Below are 22,802 nucleotides of genomic sequence, written 5' to 3'. Positions count from 1 at the left end.
ATAGCTTACCATGTGCACATTGCTGTGCTTATAGCTTACCATGTGCACATTGCTGCGCTTATAGCTTACCATGTGCACATTGCTGTGCTTATAGCTTACCATGTGCACATTGCTGTGCTTATAGCTTACCATGTGCACATTGCTGCAATTATAGCAATAGGAATGCCTATGTGAGAATGCTGTTCGGCATTCAACACCATAGTACCCTCCAAGCTCGTCATCAAGCTCGAGACCCTGGGTCTCGACCCCGCCCTGTGCAACTGGGTACTGGACTTCCTGACGGGCCGCTCCCAGGTGGTGAGGGTAGGCAACAACATCTCCTCCCCGCTGATCCTCAACACGGGGGCCCCACAAGGGTGCGTTCTGAGCCCTCTCCTGTACTCCCTGTTCACCCACGACTGCGTGGCCACGCACGCCTCCAACTCAATCATCAAGTTTGCGGACGACACAACAGTGGTAGGCTTGATTACCAACAACAACGAGACGGCCTACAGGGAGGAGGTGAGGGCCCTCGGAGTGTGGTGTCAGGAAAATAACCTCACACTCAACGTCACACTCAACGTCAACAAAACTAAGGAGATGATTGTGGACTTCAGGAAACAGCAGAGGGAACACCCCCCTATCCACATCAATGGAACAGTAGTGGAGAGGGTAGCTAGTTTTAAGTTCCTCGGCATACACATCACAGACAAACTGAATTGGTCCACTCACACTGACAGCGTCGTGAAGAAGGCGCAGCAGCGCCTATTCAACCTCAGGAGGCTGAAGAAATTCGGCTTGTCACCAAAAGCACTCACAAACTTCTACAGATGCACAATCGAGAGCATCCTGGCGGGCTGTATCACCGCCTGGTACGGCAACTGCTCCGCCCTCAACCGTAAGGCTCTCCAGAGGGTAGTGAGGACTGCACAACGCATCACCGGGGGCAAACTACCTGCCCTCCAGGACACCTACACCACCCGTTGTTACAGGAAGGCCATAAAGATCATCAAGGACATCAACCACCCGAACCACTGCCTGTTCACCCCGCTATCATCCAGAAGGCGAGGTCAGTACAGGTGCATCAAAGCTGGGACCGAGAGACTGAAAAACAGCTTCTATCTCAAGGCCATCAGACTGTTAAACAGCCACCACTAACATTGAGTGGCTGCTGCCAACACACTGTCATTGACACTGACCCAACTCCAGCCATTTTAATAATGGGAATTGATGGGAAATGATGTAAATATATCACTAGCCACTTTAAACAATGCTACCTTATATAATGTTACTTACCCTACATTATTCATCTCATATGCATATGTATATACTGTACTCTACATCATCGACTGCATCCTTATGTAACACATGTATCACTAGCCACTTTAACTATGCCACTTTGTTTACTTTGTCTACACACTCATCTCATATGTATATACTGTACTCGATACCATCTACTGTATGCTGCTCTGTACCATCACTCATTCATATATCCTTATGTACATGTTCCTTATCCCCTTACACTGTGTATAAGACAGTAGTTTTGGAATTGTTAGTTAGATTACTTGTTGGTTATCACTGCATTGTCGGAACTAGAAGCACAAGCATTTCGCTACACTCACATTAACATCTGCTAACCATGTGTATGTGACAAATACAATTTGATTTGATACCATGTGCACATTGCTGCGCTTATAGCTTACCATGTGCACATTGCTGCGCTTATAGCTTACCATGTGCACATTGCTGCGCTTATAGCTTACCATGTGCACATTGCTGCGCTTATAGCTTACCAAGTGTACATTGCTGCGCTTATAGCTTACCATGTGCACATTGCTGCGCTTATAGCCTACCATGTGCACATTGCTGCGCTTATAGCTTACCATGTGCACATTGCTGCGCTTATAGCCTACCATGTGCACATTGCTGCGCTTATAGCTTACCATGTGCACATTGCTGCGCTTATAGCTTACCATGTGCACATTGCTGCGCTTATAGCTTACCATGTGCACATTGCTGCGCTTATAGCTTACCATGTGCACATTGCTGCGCTTATAGCTTACCATGTGCACATTGCTGCGCTTATAGCTTACCATGTGCACATTGCTGCGCTTATAGCTTACCATGTGCACATTGCTGCGCTTATAGCTTACCATGTGCACACTGCTGCGCTTATAGCTTACCATGTGCACACTGCTGCGCTTATAGCTTACCATGTGCACACTGCTGCGCTTATAGCTTACCATGTGCACATTGCTGCGCTTATAGCTTACCATGTGCACATTGCTGTGCTTATAAAGTGAAGAAACAGCCTAATAGTTGATCAACATTTTAAGCTAAACGTTCTGATCTTGCATCAGCCTCATTGTTTTTAAAACTTTTTTTGATGCGAGTGGTTGTATTAATTTGTGATCTATCGCATTCCACAACTGTCCCCGATGTGTCGGTCTTCCCTTGTAGCCTACTTCGGAGCCGAGATGCCTGTGAGAAGGACCCGATCACATGATGGGCATTGGCTAATAAGAATTGAGATATCTGAGAGAGCCATGTGAGTGAGAGGTGCTTCGGGGCACGCAGCCGGGAGATGGGAATTATAATGATTATATTCAACCCAAGGGCACAACGGCCATTGGCCGCAAAAGGCATGGATTTTTTTAGGGGGCATTGCAGCCACACGAGGGGGATGTCGGCAGGACAATCGAGGAATGTCAAGTGCTTGTCAAATTGTGAATGAGAGACTGCTGTAGGGTGTACAGCCTGCACAAGAAACTAAGCAGAGCTCATGCCTACTTGCAAATTTTTTCAAATCATTATTAGGTCACATCATGCAGCCTTAGAATGTATTAAAAATGAGAACATATAGCCCAACATTTGAATCACAACTAAAGTTGCATAAATAACTATAAATTAAGCATAGAAGGATCCAGTTTCTTTGTTAACCTCTCAACACAGGATAGCTGCATGTACGCACTCCCTCAGAAATCATTTGGAGAAAATATCCTTTTCTATTTCATTGAGCCACGTTCAATTGTATTCTTAATACTACAAAATAATGGAATGGAATTCTAAGCAAAGCTTGTCTGCTAAATGAACTAGTGTAGCCCATAGCCATATGGTATAGCCAACCTACTAGACGTGCCTCCACCATTTGACCACTGTCCTTACTGACCCGAGTCTGGACTTGGCAGTAGGTGGTGAAGTGCTCCAGGTACCAGTGAGAGTTGGCCTCTTGGACCCCCAGCAGCCCCAGGGCCAGCACCTTGAGCCCAACTAGCAGCGCAGCCTCATTCTGGGCAGAGATGGCCTGGTTCACCTGCCGCACCGCCACCTGCGCTGGAGAGACAGACACGAGGGAGCAGGGGTTGGACGGAGACAGACTGGACACATCCCAAATAAATCAACCCTCAGCCACAAACCTGTAGACAAGAGGTGTCCAACCTCTTGTTTTGACATGACATCTCAAACCGGCTGTGGAAAAGATAGAAGATCTACCAGACACATCCTGAAGGCCTATCGTAGATGTTCAGAATACACATTTTTGAGGTCATAAGAGTGACGATAGTTACTGTTAACAAGGTCGACGCAGCTCTGGATCTCTTGCTGGGTCAGCAGCTCCTCATAAACATCTCTCTCCTCTGTGGCTATGGACAAGCGCTGAGCAGGGAGACAAGAGAAAAAGCATTGTGTTAGACGGACTATAAACATACTTTCTTAAGGTTTTTACATTTTGTGCATATTGAAACCACAGGAGGCTGCTGAGGGGAGGACGGCTCCTAATAATGGCTGGAATGGAGTAAATGGAACGGTATCAAACACATGGAAAGCATGTCTGATCCAGTCATTACTACTATCATTGAAACTAAAACAGACCGTCATGCTAAAACTGTTGACAATCTGGCCATCATATTAACTTTAGATTTAAGATCATGACTTTGCTGAAATAATGTGTAATTTAACACAGCGGGTCATGTTACACAGAGTTAGTGAGGAGTATGAGAGGAAAGATACCAGCTGGTGTGGGAAGACTAGTGTTGTAGTGGGAGTTCAGCTGATGCTGCAGCCACTGGAATGTCATGGCAAGGGCTGCTGGGTGTTTCAGGTGGTATTCACTGCAGACAAGACTAATACTATACTATTTCTGTTCAGAACAGGATCAAGATGCTGATCCAAGGTCAGTTTTGAAACTTCTACCAGGACTCAGGACCCATAGGTCTCTGGTCAAAAAACAGCCTTCTTCTGGGTGCCTCTTTGGTGGAAAGGGCAACATCAGGGAGGATTTGAGAGTTCCTCACCCTGCCTGAGGCCTGGAGCTCCTTGCTGGCCTTGGCCCGGCTAAGAGTGTCCTGGTAGTCCTGGGCCAGCTCTTCCCCAGTGTTCCTCAGCATAGCGTTGGGGTTCTTCAATGTCCCTATGGTCACAGCCGCCTCACCCTTATCCACCGCCTCGTTGATGGCAAACACAGCAGCGTGCACTGAGGAGGGACACCAGCAAGAATGAGTAAACATGTCTGTATGTCTGTCTATGAGAGGTCAGACCTTTGTTATAGCCCAGCACTAACACACCTGATTCAACTAATCTGCTAATCATCAAAGGTTGGATTAGTTGAATTGGGTGTTTTAGTGCTGGGCTGGAACCAAACCCTGGACACCCTATGGGTCTCTCCAGGAGCAGGATAGAAGACATGTGGTCTCCAGTGGATGGAACAGTGTACTGTCCTACTCACAGGTTGCCTCGTCCACCGAGAGCTCGTTGGCCAGGATGCCTCCTATCTTGCTGAAGGTTGGCATCTGAATGCCGTATTTCTCCAGCTCGCTCCGCATGTTACTGATCTCCTCCTCTGTGGGACAGACAGGAACACAATACAACCAGACTGATACAGCAGGAAACCTCGACTCCCCTGGGAGAGGGGCCTGCTAATTCACTGGCAAAATGTAAAACATCAAGACGCTTTGGAGAAATTACAAAGCAATACAGTGACATTAAGCTGTTTTAGTAAGCTAGTATTTACAGTAAGGAATGTCGTCAATACGTGACTTCTGCTTTGCATGACTGGCATACAGTGCATTCGGAAAGTATTCAGACCCCTTGACCTTTTCCACATTGTTACGTTACAGCCTTATTGAAAAATGTATGAAATAGTTTTTTCCATCAATCTACACACAATACCCCATAATTATGAAGCGAAAACTTTTTGCACATTACAAATAAACTGAAATATCACATTTACATAAGTATTCAGACCCTTTACTCAGTACCTTTGGCAGCAATTATAGACTTCGCGAGTCTTCTTGGGTATGACGCTACAAGCTTGGGTATGACGCTACAAGCTTGGCAGACCTGTATTTGGAGAGTTTCTCCTATTCTTCTCTGCAAATCCTCTCAGGCTCTGTCAGGTTGGATGAGGAGAGTCACTGCACAGCTATTTTCAGGTCTCTCCAGAGATGTTCAAGTCCGGGCTCTGGCTGGGCCACTCAAGGACATTCAGAAACATGTCATGAAGCCACTCCTGCGTTGTCTTGGCTGTGTGCTTAAGGACGTCCTGTTGGAACGTGAACCTTCGCTCCAATCGGAGGTCCTGAGCACTCTAGAGCAGGTTTTCATCAAGGATCTCTCTGTTCTTTGCTCCGTTAATCTTTCCCTCGATACTGTCTTGTCTCACAGTACCTGCTGCTGATTAAACATCCCCACAGCATGATGCTGCCACTACCATGCTACACTGTAGGGATGGGTGCCAGGTTTCCTCCAAAAGTGACGTTTGACATTCAGGCCAAAGACTTCAATCCTAGTTTCATCAGACCAGAGAATCCTGCTTCTCATGGTTTGAGAGTCCTTTAGGTGCTTTTTGGCAAGCTCCAAGCTGGCTGTAATGTGCCTTTTACTGAGAAGTGGCTTCCGTCTGGCCACTCCACCTGATTGGTGGAGTGCTGCAGAGATGGTTGTCCTTCAGGAAGGTTCTCCAATCGCCACAGATGAACTCTGGAGCTCTGTCAGAGTGACCACATGTTGATTACTTTAAAAACAACACGTAGTGTTCTTCTCTGTCTGGCTTTGATTGGGTGCTTGAACCCATAGGAACAGCTGCTGTAGGAACCTGCAAGTAAGCATTTTGTTGGACAGTGTACATACAATGAGATACACAAGGCTGTAACGTCACAAAAAAAAGGTAAAGGGGTCTGAATACTTCCCGAATGCACTGTATCTATTTCAGTCATATTAGCCTACAGTACTTTGATATTGTCCACCTTAACATTGACAGACTGACCAGGTGAAAGCTATGATCCCTTATTGATGTCACCCGTTAAATCAACCTCTAAATGAAGGGGAGGAGACCGGAAATGAAAGATTTTTAAGTCTCTCAAGATATTTGAGATATGAATTGTGTATGTGTGCCATTCAGAGAGTGAACGGGCTAGAGAAAAGATGTAAATTAATTTTACCTTTATTTAACTAGGCAACTCAGTTAAGAACAATTTCATATTTTTAATGACAGCCTAGGAACAGTGGGTTAACTGCCTGTTCAGGGGCAGAACAACAGATAAGTGTCAGCTCGGGGATTTGAACTTGCAACCTTTTGGTTACTAGTCCAACGCTCTAACCATTAGGCTACCCTGCCGCCCCAGGGTAAGTGCCACTAGGCTACCCTGCCGCCCCAGGGTAAGTGCCTTTGAACAGGGTATGGTAGTAGGTGCCAGGCGCACCTGTTTAAGTGTGTCAAGAACTGCAACGCTGCTGGGTCAACAGTTTCCTGTGTGGATTAAGAATGGTTCACGAAATCCAGACAACTTGACAACTGTGGGTAGCATTGGAGCCAACATTGGCTAGCATCCCTGTGGAATGCATTCGACACCTTGTAGAGTCCATTCCCCGACAAATTGTGACTTTTCTGAGGGCAAAATGGGGTGCAACTCAATATTAGGAAGGTGTTCCTAATGTTTTGTACACAGAGTATATCTCCTCGTCGGTGAAATGGGCACTTTATTTTTTTGGGGCGTTGGAGTACAAGTGAATAACTTCAGTCAGTGATAGCAATTGGTAAAGGTTCAAGTGTTTTTTATGAGTAAGTGTTATATTGCAGTTATTCATCCAGATAAGACATGTGGTGGGTACTTCCCACTTCACTCACAACATCCACAGTATATCATACTGATCTCCACAGTGCTTATCGAATTGAACATGCAGCTAGGTTCGAGCGATGACGTTCTGTTTCAATCAAAACCAAATAAGAGCACCAATTATCTGTGCAAGGCTAAAGCAAGGCTAAATGAGTCTTCATGTTTTCCTTTAGTTTCAAAGAGAGGTAGTAATTACTACAGCAGTTCCTCCTTCACTAGAACAATGTGTGATGTTAGTGTTCATTCTGGAGCAGTCAGCTCAATGCAACAAGTTCATTATACTGTAGTACCTCTTTACACTAGTTTCAAATTTTACTAGTCACTGTCCAACGAAATGCTTACTTGCAGGTTCCCACAGCAACTGTTCCTACGGGTTCAAGCACCCAGCATTCAATCAAAACCAGGCTGGTGCCAGACAGAGGAAAACACTACATGTTGATTTTAAAGTACAGGGTGAACTCAAGCTATGGCTCTCATGAGATCTCTAATTATGATGCTGGAATAGAAGAGCTGGTGGAATAAATGCTACTGTAGCCTTGTAAAACACTAGTGTAGCCTGGTAAAATGCTACAGTAAAATACCACTGTGGCCTGGTAAAATGCTATGGGCTGGTCTTTCTTACCTGTGAAGGCCACTTTCCCCAGCAGGTCCTGGATCTGTGGGGCAATGCCCCGTTTGTACAGGTATAAGCTGGAATAAAACACAAGGTTGTGTTACATTTCCATTTCATTTTGGTCATTTAGTAGAGCTACTTCTAGTCAGGTTTTGCTTCAAGTATCCTGGAGAATAACTGCCTGGGGTCGAGGGATGGAAGCGCTCAGAACTTTAATTTAGATTTAATGGTTAGGAAGAAAGGGTACTAAAGTTGTGGATAAGATGTGGCTATGTTTATTCAATAACTCAGAGGCAGGGGAAACATCATTTACTAACATCTGCATCTATCCACACTTTTCCCTTGCTTGAATACTTTAGAAATGCATCCTTCCTTCCTCTTGCCCTTGGGTCAGCAAGGAATCCACCATATTGCTTTCACCTATCAAAGCATGTCAGTCTGATAAGTGACAACTTGAAGTGAGGAAGGAAGGATGCATCCCAAGGGGACCTTGAAACATCATCTTCTCCAGACTGAGCTAGAAGAGCGTCGGCCCAATAAACTGCAATTCCCCCTTTTCCCCACAGGGGAGCAATATGTGCTCAGAGAAAGCAGCAGTCAGAATACTGACAAGCCAACTGCACTGAGCCCAGTTAGCCTGAAACAAACAGGTGGCTGGAAACTGCATTAAACTTTCATCTGCCAGCAGGTTCTTGATAAGTGGGCATGAATTATAGATTGGGCTACGGGTCTCTTCCTGAGGGGTTTAAAGTCTGGTAAGACAGAGGGAAGGCCAAAAGTTGAATATGTCGTTTCCATTCTATTGTGTTGCCTTTCTATTTTTCCACTTCACTGAAATCTCAACAAAGGCTCACTAGCCCAGTGTGTCTACTTCTCCTCAGAGCTAGAGTTTATTCCCTACCCTGGCTCCCAATGGGGTTAGACCGCACTGCCAGGAAGGAAGAGCACGTGTGTGTGCACAGGCAGGGAAGGAAGCCTGCCCTCATGGGCCATGACCAAACAGCTCAAAGACAACAAAAAAACAAGTCAACTAGCTAAGTCAACGCATTCACTCCAATTCTCTGTCACATTCAGATGGATATACAGTACAAGTAGTGCTCAACTTGGGCAGGAGCTTAGAGGTACTGAATAGCAGCACTGTAAATGTTCTACTGCTTGAGTTCCTGCACTGCCTAAAATACTGGCTAAGAATATTGTGGAGTTCCTGCACCTAAACAGTAACGGCACCCAAAATGATACCAGCAAGTCAAGCACTGTATACATTACAAACCCCTCTTCTCTGTACACATGACAGTGTATGTGTATTGTATACATGACAGTCAATGTGGTCACAGAACACAGGGTCTGGAATAAAACCAGTCAGTACAAAACCAGACACTAACAGTGACACCATTAACTTCACACAATGACAAAATGTCACTACAGATCTGTTACTTCTACTAGCACCACCACACTATGACAGCAGCTCCGAGGTAAGACTGGAGACTGATTGACTGACTGGTCAAAAGTAGTGCACTTAACAGGGAAAGGGTGCCATTTGGGATGGAAGCTCAGTATAGGCCGGCCTGTCTTATAGGCCAGTGTGTACCAACAAGGGGTACTACTAGGAACCCTGGGTGTATATGGCCTATCCACAGGGGGTACTTGAGATGGCTCATGAGACCATAGGCTTTCTGGTCAAATGCACATGAGGGGGTACTGCAACGTAACTCTGGGCAGAGAAAAATGTACTTGGTGGTACAGTAACCAAAAAAGTTTGTGAAGCACTGTTATAGGCTGTTTATTTTCTAGAGATGTTAACAGGGGTGTGTATACTACATTATGCAGTTATATCAGTTATTCAGTGTTCAAAAGCACTGGACAGAGAGCCGTTACAGTAGGTTGCTGTACCTTGGCTCTCTGTCAAACCTGTGGGATGTTTATGATAGCACAGTGCATAATCAGGGCATGAATCAATCATGACCTTTGAAAAAAGAGCGGGAGTAAGAGGGCTGTGTGAGAGTGACTCGGGGTTTACTACCTTTAACACACTTTCAATCCATGAATAAAGTTAACAGTAATGCCTTTTAGCGTAATCATCTAAGGCCAACCCACACCTGCAACAGCTGTGAAGCTGTAATAACAACGTTATATAGGTTATAATGTATGAACCTGCATTAATGTTATAACAGTGCCTTCAGAAAGTTCACACCCTTAGACTTTTTACACATTTTGTTGTGTTACAGCCTGAATGTAAAATGGATTCATTTGAGATTACAATTTGAGACACACAATTCCTATAATGTCAAAGTGGAGTTATCTTTTTTGAAATGTTTACAAATGAATAAAAAATGAAAAGCTGAAATGTCTTGAGTCAATATTCAACCCCTTTATGGCAAGCCTAAATACATTCAGGAGTAAACAAGTCACATGATAAATTGCATGGATTTTTGAATACCTCGTCTTTGTACCCCACACATACTGTTCAATTATCTGTACGGCACCTCAGTCGAGCAGTGAATTTCAAACACAGATTCAACCACAAAGACCAGGGAGGTTTTCCAATGCCTCACAAAAGAAGGTCACCTATTAGTAGATGGTTACAATGAAAAAAAAGCAGAAACTGAATATCCTTTGAGCATGGTGAAGTTATTAAAACATGTCTTTGGATGGTGCAGCATTACAGCCAGTCACAACAAAGATACATGTCCTTCCTAACTCAGTTGCCGGAGAGAAAGGAAACTGCCAAGGAATTTTGGCATGAGGCCAATGGCGACTTTAAAACAGTTAGAGTTTAATGGATGTAATAGGATGGATCATTAACATTGTAGTTACTCCACAATACTAACGTAAATGACAGAGTGAATTGAGTAAAGATGGCGCCGGAGGGTAGGGCTGCCGTCTTATCGGCTCTTAACCAACCATGCTACTTTGTTTGTTTTTTCGTGTTGTTCGTAACTTGTTTTGTACATAATGTTGTTGCTGCTATCGTCACTTATGACCGAAAAGACCTCCCGGACATCAGAACTGGGATTACGCACCTAAAACTGGACGAGGAGTTCTTCTTCGATGAGTCGAACACGAGGGGAAAACTACGGACACCTGAACAGGTCCAGATCCCGTGAATGGCTGGAAAAGTTCAAATGTAGGTTTCGCGGAAAGAGATCAGGTGAGGAGTGGCTAATCTGCCCTTGCCTTCCGTTGTGCTGGCTTCAATCACTGGAAAATACAGTGGCTTGCGAAACTATTTCACCCCCTGGCATTTTTCCTATTTTGTTGCCTTACAACCTGGAATGAATAAAACAATTTGAGGGGTTTGTAATCATTTGATTCATACAACATGCCTAACACTTTGAAGAGACCAAAATATTTTTTCTTGTGAAACAAGAAATAAGACACACAAAAAAAGAAAACTTCAGCATGCATAACTATTCACCACCCCAAAGTCAATACTTTGTAGAGCCACCTTTTGCAGCAATTTTAGCTGCAAGTCTCTTGGGGTATGTCTCTATAAGCTTGGTACATCTAGTCCTTGGGATTTTTGCCCATTCTTCAAGGCAAAACTGCTTCAGCTCCTTCAAGTTGGATGCGGTCCCCTGGTGTACAGCAATCTTTAAGGCCTGCCACAGATTCTCAATTCGATTGAGTTCCTGGGCTTTGACAAGGCCATTCAAAGACATTTAAATGTTTCCCATTAAACCACTCGTGTGTTGCTTTAGTAGTATACTTAGGGTCATTGTCCTGTTGGAAGGTGAACCTCCATCCCAGTCTCAAATCTCTGGAAGACAAACAGGTTTCCCTCAAGAATTTCCCTGTATTTAGCGCCACCCATCATTCCTTCAATTCTGACCAGTTTCCCAGTCCCTGCCAATGAAAAACAACCTCGCAGCATGAAGCTGCCACCACCATGCTTCACTGTGGGGATGGTGTTCTCCGGGTGATGAGAGGTGTTGGGTTTGCGCCAGACATAGCATGTTCCTTGGACAAAAAGCTAAATTTCAGTCTCATCTGAACAGAGAACCTTCTTCCATATGTTTGGGGAGTCTCCCACAAGCCTTTTGGCGAACACCAAATGTGTTTGCTTACTTTTTTCTTTAAACAATGGCTTTTTTTCTGGCCACTCTTCCGCAAAGCTCAGCTCTGTGGTGTGTACAGCTTAAAGTGGTCCTATGGACAGATACTCCAATCTCTGCTATAGAGCTTTGCAGCTCCTTCGTGGTTACCATCGGTCTCTTTGTTGCCTCTCTGATTAATGCCCTCCTTGCCTGGTCCGTGAGCTTTGGTGGGCGGCCCTCTCTGGGCAGGTTTGTTGTGTTGCCATATTCTTTCAAATGGTGCTCTGTGGGATGTTCAAAGTTTCTGATATTTTCTTATACCCCAACCCTGAAATGTACTTCTTCACAACTTTGTCCCTTGTTAGAGCTCCTTGGTCTTCATGGTGCCGCTTGCTCTGGGACTCTTTCAGAACAGGTGGATATAGTTGAAGTCGGAAGTTTACAAACACCTTAGCCAAATAAATTTGAACTCAGCTCTCACAATTCCTGACATTTAATCAGAGTAAAAATGTCTGTCTTAGGTCATTTAGGGTCACCACTTTATTTAAGAATGTGAAATGTCAGAATAATAGTAGAGAGAATGATTTCAGCTTTTATTTCTTTCATCACATTCCCAGTGGGTCAGAAGTTTACATACACACAATTAGTATTTGGTAGCATTGCCATTACATTGTTTAACTTGGGTCAAACATTTCAGGTAGCCTTCCACAAGATTCCCACAATAAGTTGCGTGAATTTTGGTCCATTCCTTATGACAGAGCTGGTGTAACTGAGTCAGGATTGTAGGCCTCCTTGCTCGCACACGCTTTTTCAGTTCTGCCCACACATTTTTGATAAGATTGAAGTCAGGCCTTTGTCACTCCAATACCTCAACTTTGTTGTCCTTAAACCATTTTGCCAGAACTTTGGAAGTATGCTTGGGGTCATTGTCCATTTGGAAGACCCATTAGCAACCAAGCTTCAACTTCCTGACTGATGTCTTGAGATGTTGCTTCAATATTTCCACAATTGTCCTCCCTTGTGATGCCATCTATTTTGTGAAGTGCACCAGTCCAGCCATGCACCCCCACAACATGATGCTGCCACCTGCGTGCTTCACGGTTGGGATAGTGTTCTTCGGCTTGCAAGCATCCCCTTTCTTCTCCCCCCAAAATGATGGTCATTATGGCCAAACAGTTATATTTTTGTTTCATCAGACCAATGGACATTTCTCCAAAAAGTATGATCTTTGTCCCCATGTACAGTTGCAAACTGTAGTCTGGCTTTTTTATGGCGGATTTGGAGCAGTGGCTTCTTCCTTGCTGAGCGGCCTTTCAGGTTATGTCAATATGGGACTCGTTTTACTGTGGATATAGATACGTTTGTACCAGTTTCCTCCAGCATCTTCACAAGGTCCTTTGCTGTTGTTCTGGGATTGATTTGCACTTTTCGCATCAAAGGACGTTCATCTCTAGGAGACAGAACGTGTCTCCTTCCTGAGCAGTATGACAGCTGCGTGGTTCCATGGTGTTTATACTTGCATACTATTGTTTGTACAGATGAACGTGGTACATTCAGGCGTTTGGAAATTGCTCCCAAGGATGAACCAGACTTGTGGAGTTCTCCAATTTATTTTCTGAGGTCTTGGCTGATTTCTTTTGACGTCCCCATGATGTCAAGCAAAGAGGCACTGAGTTTGAAGGTAGGCCTTGAAATACATCCACAGGTACACCTCCAATTGACTCAAATGATGTCAATTAGCCAATCAGAAGCTTCTAAGGACATGACATCATTTTCTGGAATATTCCAAGCTGTTTAAAGGCACAGTCAACTGAGTGTATGTAAACTTCTGACCCACTGGAATTGTGATACAGTGAATTATAAGTTAAATATTCTGTCTGTAAACAATTGTTGGAAAAATTACTTGTGTCATGCACAAAGTAGATGTCCTAACCGACATGCCAAAACTATAGTTTGTTAACAAGAAATTTGTGGAGTGGTTGAAAAACGAGTTATAATGAATACAACGTAAGTGTATGTAAACTTCTGATTTCAACTGTATATACTGAGACCATGTGACACTTAATTAGTTTGATTGCACACAGGTGGACTTTATGTGACTTCTGAAGGTTAAATTAATTTACATTACATGTGGTAATGCAACAAAATAGGAAAAACAGCAAGGGGATGAATACTTTTGCAAAGCACTGTAAATGAGACAAACTGAAAGCACGTACATCACCACTGAGTCATGGCTGAACGAAGACATTAAGAACATACAGCTGGCAAGTTAGACACTATCCGCAGGACAGAACAGCAGCCTCTGGTAAGACACAGGGCGGGGGCCTATGCATTTTTGTAAACAATAGCTGGAGCACGATATCTAAGGAAGTCTCAGGGTTTTGCTCGCCTGAGGTAGAGTATCTCATGGTAAACTGTGGAACACACTATCTACCTTTCGTAGCTGTCTACATACCACCACAGACCAATGCTGTAACCAAAACCGCACAATGAGCTGCATTCCTTCATTAGCAAACAGGAAAACGCTCATCCAGGGGCAGAGCTCCTAGTGGCCGGGGACTTTAATGCAGAGAAACTTAAATCAGTTTTACCTCATTTCTATCAGCATGTTAAATGTGCAACCAGTGAAACAAATTCTAGACCAACTTTACTCAACACAGAGACGCATACAAAGCTCTCCCTCACCCTCCATTTGGCAAATCTGACCATAACTCTATCCACCTGATTCCTGCTTACAAGCTAACATTAAAGCAGGAAGCACCAATGACTCAGTCTATAAAAAAAGTGGTCAGATGAAGCAGATGCTAAACTACAGGACTGCTTTGCTAGCATACATTGGAACATGTTGCAGGATTCTTCCGATGGCATTGAGGAGTACACCACATCAGTCACTGGCATTATCAATAAGTGCATCGAGGACGTAGTCGCCACAGTGACTGTACATACATACCCCAACAGGAAGCCATGGATTACAGGCAACATTTGCACTGAGCTAAAGGGTAGAGCTGACGAATGTAGTACGATCGAATCATACTACACTGGCTCCGACGCTCATCGGATGTGGCAGGGCTTGCAAACTATTTCAGACTACAAAAAGGGAAATACAGCCAAGAGCTGCCCAGTGACATGAGCCTACCAGACGAGCTAAAGTACTTCTATGCAACACTGAAACATGCATGAGAGCACCAGCTTTTCCGGACGACTGTGTGATCATGCTCTCCGCAGCCGATGCGAGTAAGACCTTTAAACAGGTCAACATTCACAAGGTTGCGGGGCCAAACAGATTACTTGGACGTGTACTCCGAGCATGCGCTGACCAACTGACAAGTGTCTCCACCGACATTTTCAACCTCTCCCTGTCTGAGTCTATAACACCAACATGTTTTAAGCAGACCACCATAGTCGCTGTGCCTAAAAACACCAAGGTAACCTGCCTAAATAACTACCTACCCGTAGCACTCACGTCTGTAGCCATGAAATGCTTTGAAGGGCTTGGCTCACATCAACACCATTATGCCAGAAACCCTAGACCCACTCCAATTTACATACCACACCAACAGATGATGCAATCTCGATTACACACTGCCCTTTCCCACCTGGACAAAAGGAACACCTATGTGAGAAAACGATTCTTTGACTACAGCCCAGCGTTCAACACCATAGTGCCCTCATAGCTCATCAATAGGCTAAGGACCCTGGGACTAAACACCTCCCTCTGCAACTGGACCCTGGACTTCCTGACGGGCTATCCCCAGGTGTTAAGGGTAGGTAACAACACAGCGGCCATGCTAATCCTCAACACGGGGGCCCCTCAGTCCCCTCCTGTACTCTCTGTTCACTCACGGCCAGGCATGACTCTGTACAGGTACCCCCTGTATATAGCCCCACTATTGTTATTTACTGCTGCTCTTTAATAATTTGTGATTCTTATCTCTTCATTTATGGATTTTCTTAAAACTGCATTGTTGGTTGAGGGCTTTTAAGTGAGCATTTCACTGTAAGGTTTACACCTGTTCTACTCAGCGCATGTGACAATTATTATTTTATTTGAAAAGGAAGCCTGTACAGAATTTTAAAAGTATGATGTATTATATTAAGTTAAAATAAGTGTTCATTCAGTATTGTTGTAATTGTCATTATTACAAATAGATTAATCGGTATCTACTTTTTTGGTCCTCCAATAAATCGGTATCGGTGTTGAAAAATCATAATCGGTCTACCTCACACACACACACACACACACACACACACACGCACGCACACACACGTTCTGAAAAGCCCTAGAGTCTGCAACACCACCACCAAGCAAGCACCACTCCCTAGCATTCTTCTCGCCAATGTCCAGTCTCTTGACAACAAGGTTGATGAAATCCGAGCAAGGGTAGCATTCCAGAGGGACATCAGAGACTAACGTTCTTTGCTTCACGGAAACATGGCTCACTGGAGAGACGCTATCCGAGGCGGTTCAGCCAGCGGGTTTCTCCACGCATCGTGCCGACAGAAACAAACATCTTTCTGGTAAGGAGAGGGGCGGGGGCGTATGCCTTATGGCTAACGAGACATGGTGTGATGAAAGAAACATACAGGAACTCAAATCCTTCTGTTCACCTGATTTAGAATTCGTCACAATCAAATGTAGACCGCATTATCTACCAAGAGAATTCTCTTCGATTATAATCACAGCCGTATATATCCCCCCCAAGCAGACACATCGATGGCTCTGAACGAACTTTATTTGACTTTTTGCAAACTGGAATCCATTTATCCGGAGGCTGCATTCATTGTAGCTGGGGATTTTAACAAGGATAATCTGAAAACAAGACTCCCTAATTTTTTTCAACATATCGATTGCGCAACCAGGGGTGGAAAAACCTTGGATCATTGTTACTCTTAACTTCCGCGACGCATATAAGGCCCTGCCTCGCCCCCCTTTCGGAAAAGCTGACCACGACTCCATTTTGTTGATCCCTGCCTACAGACAAAAACTAAAACAAGAGGCTCGCACGCTGAGGTCTGTCCAACGCTGGTCCGACCAAGCTGACTCCACACTCCAAGACTGCTTCCATCACGAGGACTGGGATACGTTTCGTATTGCGTCAGATAACAATATTGACGAATACGCTGATTCGGTGTGCGAGTTCATTAGAACGTGCGTTGAAGATGTCGTTCCCATAGCAACGAATAAAACATTCCCTAACCAGAAACCGTGGATTGATGGCAGCATTTGCGTGAAACTGAAAGCGCAAACCACTGCTTTTAATCAGGGCAAGGTGACTGGTAACATGACCGAATACAAACAGTGCAGCTATTCCCTACGCAAGGCTATCAAACAAGCTAAGCGTCAGTACAGAGACAAGGGTCTACAGGGTCTACAGTCAATCACGGACTACAAGAAATCCAGCCCAGTCACGGACCAGGATGTCTTGCTCCCAGGCAGACTAAATAACTTTTTTGCCCGCTTTGAGGACAATACAGTGCCACTGACACGGCCTGCAACGAAAACATGCGGACTCTTGCCTGCAACATCTCCTCCCCGCTGATCCTCAACACTGGGGCCCCACAAGGGTGCGTTCTGAGCCCTCTCCTGTACTCCCTGTTCACCCACGACTGTGTGGCCACGCACGCCTCCAACTCAATCATCAAGTTTGCGGACGACACAACAGTGGTAAGCTTGATTACCAACAACGACGAGACGGCCTACATGGAGGAGGTGAGGGCCCTCGGAGTGTGGTGTCAGGAAAATAACTTCACACTCAACGTCAACAAAACTAAGGAGATGATTGTGGACTTCAGGAAACAGAAGAGGGAACACCCCCCTATCCACATTGATGGAACAGTAGTGGAGAGGGTAGCAAGTTTTAAGTTCCTCGGCATACACATCACAGACAAACTGAATTGGTCCACTCACACAGACAGCATCGTGAAGGCGCAGCAGCGCCTCTTCAACCTCAGGAGGCTGAAGAAATTCAGCTTGTCACCAAAAGCCATCACAAACTTCTACAGATGCACAATCGAGAGCATCCTGGCGGGCTGTATCACCGCCTGGTACGGCAACTGCTCCGCCCTCAAACGTAAGGCTCTCCAGAGGGTAGTGAGGTCTGCACAACGCATCACATTTACATTTACATTTAAGTCATTTAGCAGACGCTCTTATCCAGAGCGACTTACAAATTGGTGACCGGGGGCAAACTACCTGCCCTCCATGACACCTACACCACCCGATGTTACAGGAAGGCCATAAAGATCATCAAGGACATCAACCACCCGAGCCAATGCCTGTTCTCCCCGCTATCATCCAGAAGGCGAGGTCAGTACAGGTGCATCAAAGCTGGGACCGAGAGACTGAAAAACAGCTTATTTCTCAAGGCCATCAGACTGTTAAACAGCCACCACTAATATTGAGTGGCTGCTGCCAACACACTGACACTGACTCAACTCCAGCCACTTTAATAATGAGAATTGATGGGAAATGATGTAAATATATCACTAGCCACTTTAAACAATGCTACCTTATATAATGTTACTTACCCTACATTATTCATCTCATATGTACATTTACATTTAAGTCATTTAGCAGACGCTCTTATCCAGAGCGACTTACGTATATACTGTACTCTATATCATCGACTGCATCCTTATGTAATACATGTATCACTGGCCACTTTAACTATGCCACTTTGTTTACATACTCATCTCATATGTATATACTGTACTCGATACCATCTACTGTATCTTGCCTATGCTGCTCTGTACCATCACTCATTCATGTATCCTTATGTGCATATTCTTTATCCCCTTACACTGTGTATAAGACAGTAGTTTTGGAATTGTTAGTTAGATTACTTGTTGGTTATTACTGCATTGTCGGAACTAGAAGCACAAGCATTTCGCTACACTCGCATTAACATCTGCTAACCATGTGTATGTGACAAATAAAATTTGATTTGATTTGATTCTCAAAATATGCTTTTGAACCATAGCTAAACAAGCATTTGTGTAAGAGTATTGATAGCCTAACATAGCATTAAGCCTAGCATTCAGCATGCAACATTTTCACAAAAACAAGAAAAGCATTCAAATAAAATAATTTACCTTTGAAGAACTTCCGATGTTTTCAATGAGGAGACTCTCAGTTGGATAGCAAATGTTCAGTTTTTCCAAAAAGATTATTTGTGTAGGACAAATCGCTCCGTTTTGTTCATCACGTTTGGGTAAGAAGAAAAACGAAAATTAAGTCATTACAACGCAAACTTTTTTCCAAATTAACTCCATAATATCGACAGAAACATGGCAAACGTTGTTTAGAATCAATCCTCAAGGTGTTTTTCACATATCTATTGACGATAAATCATTCGTGGCAGTTTGGTTTCTCTTCTGAAGAAAATGAAACGCGCATGGACCTGGAGATCACGCAATAATTTCGACGGAGGACACCGGGCGGACACCTGGTAAATGTAGTCTCTTATGGTCAATCTTCCAATGATATGCCTACAAATACGTCACAATGCTGCAGACACCTTGGGGAAACGACAGAAAGTGCAGGCTCATTCCTGGCGCATTCACAGCCATATAAGGAGACATTGGAACACAGGGCATTCAACATCTGGACCATTTCCTGTATGAAATTTCATCTTGGTTTCGCCTGTAGCATTAGTTCTGGGGCACTCACAGATAATATCTTTGCAGTTTTGGAAATGTTTTTTTTCTTTCCAAAGCTGTCAATTACATGCATAGTCGAGCATCTTTTCGTGACAAAATATGTTGTTTAAAACGGAAACATTTTTTTTATCCCAAAATTAAAAGAGCATCCCCTATCTCGAAGAAGCTGACGAATGATGGATGGCGCTGAATACAGGGAAATTCTTGAGGGAAACCTGTTTCAGTCTTCCAGAGATTTGAGCCGGAGACGGAGGTTCACCTTCCAGCAGGAGAATGACCCTAAGCATACTGCTAAAGCAACACTCAAGTGGTTTAAGGGGAAACATTTAAATGGCCTAGTCAAAGCCCAGACCTCAATTGCCTTGAAGAATGGGCAAAACTCCCAGTGGCTAGATGTGCCAAGCTTATAGAGACATACCCCAAGAGACTGGCAGATGTAATTGCTGCAAAGGGTGGCACTACAAAGTATCGACTTTGAGAGGGGCGGGGGGGGGTTGAATAGTTATGCACGCTCAAGTTTTTGTTTTTTGTCTTATTTCTTGTTTGTTTCACAAAAAAAATATTTTGCATCTTGGAAGTGGTAGGCATGTTGTGTAAATCAAATGATTAAAATCCCCAAAATCTATTTTAATTCAGGTTGTAAGGCAAAAAAAGGAAAAATGCCAAGGGGTGTGAATACTTTCGCAAGCCACTGTATAGGCTATAATGTGTGAACCTGCCATAACATTATATAGGCTATAATGGTTGTGTGATATATATAGAGCAGAAAGCCTAACGCTTGAGGTTGTGTAGTAAAATCCCTCTGAACATGATCTCAGATAAACCCATTCCAGTTCCTCTTTCATATAACAGGTATTTCAATGATCACTGAAAGTTAGGAGTCAGAGTCAACACTGACTGCACATAAGAAAATAGGCTTCACAGTAAAAATATGGTGAGAGGGCTATTAATTAAGATCTAAAAAGTTGAGTGATAGACAGGCCCTTCTACCACCCTCAGCTCCCAATATAACATCTGGCTTTCCTTACAGAGCCTGATGATACTATGTGAGAATGACATCATTGTGGTCTCTTGTAGACATTGTCAAAGGAGACACAAAATAGCTCGAGGAAGCCTACAAATTGAAGCAGTCTGTTGGCAGGAAATGACTTAATGTATACAGGAAGTCACCTATCAGTTCTGAGGCTGTACCTAGCATTGCATGCGCAAACAATATCCATACAAACACACAAAAACAATGGCAAGCATGGGAAATGACTGCATATTGCCAAAACTTTGTTCCATGAATCGTGAAAATAGCATGTTTTAACCATAAACCTAAACAGCCGATACTAGTTTCATGTCATCTTTTACCATTTTCCTCCATTCATCTTCACTTCTCTTTGTTTCACACATTGTTACATTTTTCAAAAATGATCCTCAAGTCCCATTTAGACAATATTATGTGATATGCTTTTAGGGCTCTTCAAACATCAGAAGAGCTAAAAACTTAGGTCTCCTACACAATATAATGTGCAGACAAGAAACAAGAAATATTCTAGTGTGCTTTGGACAAAGAGTAAGGGGCATGATGTAAGCACTGAGCAGTAAGCCTAATGGGGGGCGAGTCAGATAGAAAACCCACCTTGTGTTGGAATGCACGCTGTCTTACCTTAACGCGTGTATGCAGTACACCACCTTGGGCATGTTTTTGCGATTGTACACATCTGTCGTTTCAGGATAGAATATCTGAAAGTAGCAACCAGAGGAGGCATTAGTCATGGGTCTTTCATTAACGTCTCCTGATACCTTGCACAGTGCAGCAGCCAAGAGGCACAGCGAGCACACTACATCTTTCAGACTGTCAGCTCATTTTCAACCTGAAGCAGTCCGACACTATTACTCTGTATCCTCCTGGCCACTGCCACACACCTTTGGGTGATGTAATTCTTGCCTGTCAGTGTGTCTCACTGTACATACACCTACCTGGCTGACTGCTGTGGATGTCCATGTGTTTCCCAAAAGGGAACAGTAGCGGTGAACAAAAGTAAAGCAATCTATTTGTATTTATTATGGATCCCCATTAGCTGCTGACTTCCTGGGGTCCAGCAAAATTAAGGAAGTTTATACAATTTTAAAAACATTACAATACATTCACAGATTTCACAACACACCGTGTACCCTCAGGCCCCTACTCCACCACTATCACATACAGTGCCTTGCGAAAGTATTCGGCCCCCTTGAACTTTGCGACCTTTTGCCACATTTAAGGCTTCAAACATAAAGATATAAAACTGTATTTTTTTGTGAAGAATCAACAACAAGTGGGACACAATCATGAAGTGGACCGACATTTATTGGATATTTCAAACTTTTTTAACAAATAAAAAACTGAAAATTGGGCGTGCAAAATTATTCAGACCCTTTACTTTCAGTGCAGCAAACTCTCTCCAGAAGTTCAGTGAGGATCTCTGAATGATCCAATGTTGACCTAAATGACTAATGATGATAAATACAATCCACCTGTATGTAATCAAGTCTCCGTATAAATGCACCTGCACTGTGATAGTCTCAGAGGTCCGTTAAAAGTGCAGAGAGCATCATGAAGAACAAGGAACACACCAGGCAGGTCCGAGATACTGTTGTGAAGAAGTTTAAAGCCGGATTTGGATACAAAAAGATTTCCCAAGCTTTAAACATCCCAAGGAGCACTGTGCAAGCGATAATATTGAAATGGAAGGAGTATCAGACCACTGCAAATCTACCAAGACCTGGCCGTCCCTCAACTTTGAGCTCATACAAGGAGAAGACTGATCAGAGATGCAGCCAAGAGGCCCATGATCACTCTGGATGAACTGCAGAGATCTACAGCTGAGGTGGGAGACTCTGTCCATAGGACAACAATCAGTCGTATATTGCACAAATCTGGCCTTTATGGAAGAGTGGCAAGAAGAAAGCGATTTCTTAAAGATATCCATAAAAAGTGTTGTTTAAAGTTTGCCACAAGCCACCTGGGAGACACACCAAACGTGGAAGAAGGTGCTCTGGTCAGATGAAACCAAAATTGAACTTTTTGGCAACAATGCAAAACGTTATGTTTGGCATAAAAGCAAAACAGCTCATCACCCTGAACACACCATCCCCACTGTCAAACATGGTGGTGGCAGCATCATGGTTTGGGCCTGCTTTTCTTCAGCAGGGACAGGGAAGATGGTTAAAATTGATGGGAAGATGGATGGAGCCAAATACAGGACCATTCTGGAAGAAAACCTGATGGAGTCTGCAAAAGACCTGAGACTGGGACGGAGATTTGCCTTCCAACAAGACAATGATCCAAAACATAAAGCAAAATCTACAATGGAATGGTTCAAAAATAAACATATCCAGGTGTTACAATGGCCAAGTCAAAGTCCAGACCTGAATCCA

General features: G+C 43.9%; 1 protein-coding gene across 4 annotated transcripts in view; it reads right to left on the bottom strand.

Annotated features, from left to right (window-relative positions):
• The window catches only part of LOC124036430 (ras GTPase-activating-like protein IQGAP1), a 91,571-nt gene that overhangs the window by 38,941 nt on the left and 29,828 nt on the right, over positions 1-22,802 (bottom strand). For all 4 annotated transcript variants that reach the window (XM_046351011.1, XM_046351012.1, XM_046351013.1 and 1 more), the window contains exons 5-10: positions 21,049-21,125; positions 7,714-7,781; positions 4,703-4,816; positions 4,272-4,450; positions 3,546-3,633; positions 3,149-3,312 (exon numbers count right to left, since the gene is read on the bottom strand). In XM_046351011.1, the coding sequence (XP_046206967.1) occupies positions 3,149-3,312; positions 3,546-3,633; positions 4,272-4,450; positions 4,703-4,816; positions 7,714-7,781; positions 21,049-21,125 (690 nt within the window). The remainder of the gene's footprint in view (positions 1-3,148; positions 3,313-3,545; positions 3,634-4,271; positions 4,451-4,702; positions 4,817-7,713; positions 7,782-21,048; positions 21,126-22,802) is intronic.

Source organism: Oncorhynchus gorbuscha, linkage group LG05 (assembly GCF_021184085.1).
Source record: "Oncorhynchus gorbuscha isolate QuinsamMale2020 ecotype Even-year linkage group LG05, OgorEven_v1.0, whole genome shotgun sequence".
NCBI classification, from domain to species: Eukaryota; Metazoa; Chordata; class Actinopteri; order Salmoniformes; family Salmonidae; genus Oncorhynchus; species Oncorhynchus gorbuscha.
Note: the sequence above shows the minus strand (reverse complement) of the source record. Positions and strands in the feature narration are given on the sequence as shown.